Source organism: Macrobrachium rosenbergii, chromosome 54 (genome assembly GCF_040412425.1).
Source record: "Macrobrachium rosenbergii isolate ZJJX-2024 chromosome 54, ASM4041242v1, whole genome shotgun sequence".
Taxonomy (NCBI): Eukaryota; Metazoa; Arthropoda; class Malacostraca; order Decapoda; family Palaemonidae; genus Macrobrachium; species Macrobrachium rosenbergii.
In genome coordinates this window covers 50,146,384-50,149,416 of record NC_089794.1, presented here as the reverse complement: position 1 = coordinate 50,149,416, position 3,033 = coordinate 50,146,384, and the positions used below count along the sequence as shown (strand labels likewise).

The following is a 3,033-nucleotide window of genomic DNA, read 5'->3' as shown; positions in this document are numbered from 1 at the left end:
ACAGTGGACCAAGAACACTATCCTGTCGAACTCCAGACACAATAGGCCTTGGTTCGCTAAAGATTTCATCAACAGCAACTCGTTGCTGCCTACCTGTAAGAAAATCTTGAAATAAACCTAAAACATATCCACCCACTCCCAAATTCTGAAGTTTATAAATAAGTGCCTTGTGATTTACTAAATCGAAAGCAGTACTAAAATCTATTTGAATTACTCTACAGTCAGAATCCTTATCAAGCATCTCTTGCAAATGTCATGTCAAATCTAAGAGAGCATCGTAGGTACCTAACTGCTTCCGATATGTACATTGACTACACTGGGGAACAATTTAAAAACAATTTTTTGTTGAGTTGGATTTTTTAGCTTATTTAGACTAAAATTGGCATGCTGATTCCAAATCTGTAGTTAGTTTTTTTTTCTAGCACGTCAAGTTTTTTCTAAACAGCTTACCTACCAGATAAGCAAAATTCCACTGGTTAGCTGTAGTAAAACTTGCCAGCTGATAACGATTTGACTCATCTAGAGCTATGTGGCAACTTGTTTGTGCAGTCACAATTGAGACAGTGCGGTGAGAGGTTGTGTGCAGTTCCCAATAGGTCAGTATTGTCAATATCTGCAAACAGAAAGCTAGGACAGTAGGAATTAGGAGGATTTGTTATGGCTTTTCTATTAACCTTGTAACAACATACCTTTGTAATTTCTATTTCGTTTAATGCTTTTTTTAAGCTTGTAACTATTCCAGCCTAGTGTTTTATTTGCACAGGTATATATTTATTTTGTTTCAGATCATGTCTGTTCCTGCTACGTCTCATCGTAAATGCCTAAACAGCCCTGACTCCTTCTGCTATATATGTGGTAGTTTCACCATTCCAAGTCAGAGGGCAAACATCAGTGTATTTGTCAAACAAGCATATTTCGCATATTTTAAAGTGAAACTCGGTGATCAAGAAAAGCCATGGGCCCCTCACAAAGTGTGCAAGCAGTGCGTCGAGAATTTACGGATGTGGACCAAATGAACACGTGAAAAGATGCCATTTGGTATCCCCATGGTTTGGCGAGAGCAAAAAGATCATTCCACAGACTGTTACTTTTGTTCAGTGAAAACCAGGATTTAACAAGAAAAATAGAAGTAAAATAGAATATCCTAATATACCGTCAGCTATAAGACCAATGCCTCATTCAGCTGAAATTCCAGTGCCAGTTTTCGAACAACTACCTCCTCTAGAAGATCTGAGTGATGTTGAAGAACGCAGTGACAGCAATGATGCAGATTTTGACATTCACGAGGATCCAGTTCGTAGGGGATTTGATCAGCACGAGTTGAATGATTTAGCACGTGATTTGGGCCTATCAAAAAAAGCTTCAGAAATACTAGTGTCAAGACTGAACGAGAAAAACCTACTTGAACAAGGGGTGAAGGTATCATACTTTCGAACCAGAGAAAGTACATTTCTGCAGTACTTTCGAAGTGACAGCGGTTTTGTGTTTTGCCATAACATTCCTGGTTTACTGAAGGAATTAGGGCTTTCAAACTACAATCCAAATGAATGGCGAATGTTTATTGATAGCTCAAAGCGGAGCTTGAAGTGTGTCCTTCTACACAATGGCAATTTGTTTGGCGCGGTCCCTATTGGGCATTCGGTCTGTCTTTGTAAAGAATATGGAGATGTAAAGAGAGTTATTGAGTTATTGCAATATGACAAACACAATTGGATCGTCTGTGTTGACCTTAAGATGGTTTCCGTCCTTCTTGGTCAGCAACGTGGATACACAAGGTATCCCTGCTTTCTCTGTATGTGGGACAGCAGAGCTCGAGAGAAGCATTGGGTTGGGAAGAATTGGCCTCCGAGATTTGATCTTAAACCTGGAGATCCTAACATTGTACATGAGCCACTTGTTGACAGGAAGAAAATATTATTCCCACCTCTGCACATAAAGCTAGGTCTCATGAAACAATTTGTAAAAGCATTGCCAACTGATGGTGACTGTTTGAAGTACATCATCTTGATATTTCCTGGACTGTCAATTGAAAAAATCAAGGCCAGTGTGTTTGATGGTCCAGAAGTTCGACAGCTCATCAAAGATGAACAGTTCACTGGTACTATGTCAGACCTTGAAAAGAATGCTTGGCTATCATTCAAAGACGTCGTCAAGAACTTTCTTGGAAATACAAGTGCAAGTAATTACACAGAAATTGTTCAGAAACTATTAGAGAGCTACAAAGCACTTGGTTGCAACATGAGTATTAAAATACATTTTTTGCATTACCATCTTGCCAACTTTCCGGAAAATCTTGGTGCTGCTAGCGACGAGCAAGGTGAACGATTTCACCAAGATTTGAAGGTTATGGAAGAACGTTACCAGGGTAGATGGGATGTCCATATGATGGCTGACTATTGTTGGAGCATCAAACGCGATTGTCCTCAAGTTGAACACTCCAGAAAAAGCAACAAGCGTAAATTTTACCTTAACCTGCACACAGTTATAGCCTTATCCTTTGTAAAAACATAATAATATTAAATAAACATTCTATTCATGCCTATTTCTTTCATTTTTCATTGTATATTAATATTTGCACTTTTTATAAAACAAGCACTGTAACTGTTATGTACAGTATTTTTCATATTTTTTAAGAAAACGAAAATCCTATAGTTCAAAAACTTCACGTGATAGAGAAAAACTGAGATCAGTTTTGGATTCAGCACCCAAAAATTACTTAATAACAACTGTCAGACCTAACTCAACAAAAATTATGTTCCCCTGTGAGCTATCAGCAAACAATCCTTTATATTCCACATACTTATATAATGGCTTAAAATAAGTTTTTCTGCAACTCTGGAGAGCACAGGGAGAATAGAAATTGGCTTGTAGTTATTGCAGTCTGCAGATATTCCATTATTTGGAACAGGCAGCGATACTACATCAACATAAAAATCTATCTACTAATCTTTGGAGACAACACTCTAGAATTATTTTTTTTAAACAAAGGGAAGAAACCATTAGGATCTTCACCCCAGATGTCAAGCTTATCAA

At 37.8% G+C, this 3,033-nt stretch overlaps 1 protein-coding gene across 1 annotated transcript; it reads left to right on the top strand.

Annotated features, from left to right (window-relative positions):
- The first annotated feature begins 547 nt into the window (after nucleotides 1-547).
- Nucleotides 548-2,538, top strand: LOC136834552 (uncharacterized). Its single transcript, XM_067097136.1, has 2 exons — nucleotides 548-596; nucleotides 786-2,538. Exon 2 carries the CDS (start codon nucleotides 1,171-1,173, stop codon nucleotides 2,509-2,511), a length of 1,341 nt encoding a protein of 446 aa, XP_066953237.1. The 5' UTR covers nucleotides 548-596; nucleotides 786-1,170; the 3' UTR covers nucleotides 2,512-2,538.
- The last annotated feature ends 495 nt before the right edge of the window (nucleotides 2,539-3,033 follow it).

What these genes read in the sequence shown, in the direction of transcription:
- LOC136834552 (XM_067097136.1), top strand. Translation starts at nt 1,171, where the DNA reads ATGCCTCATTCAGCTGAAATTCCAGTGCCAGTTTTCGAACAACTACCT.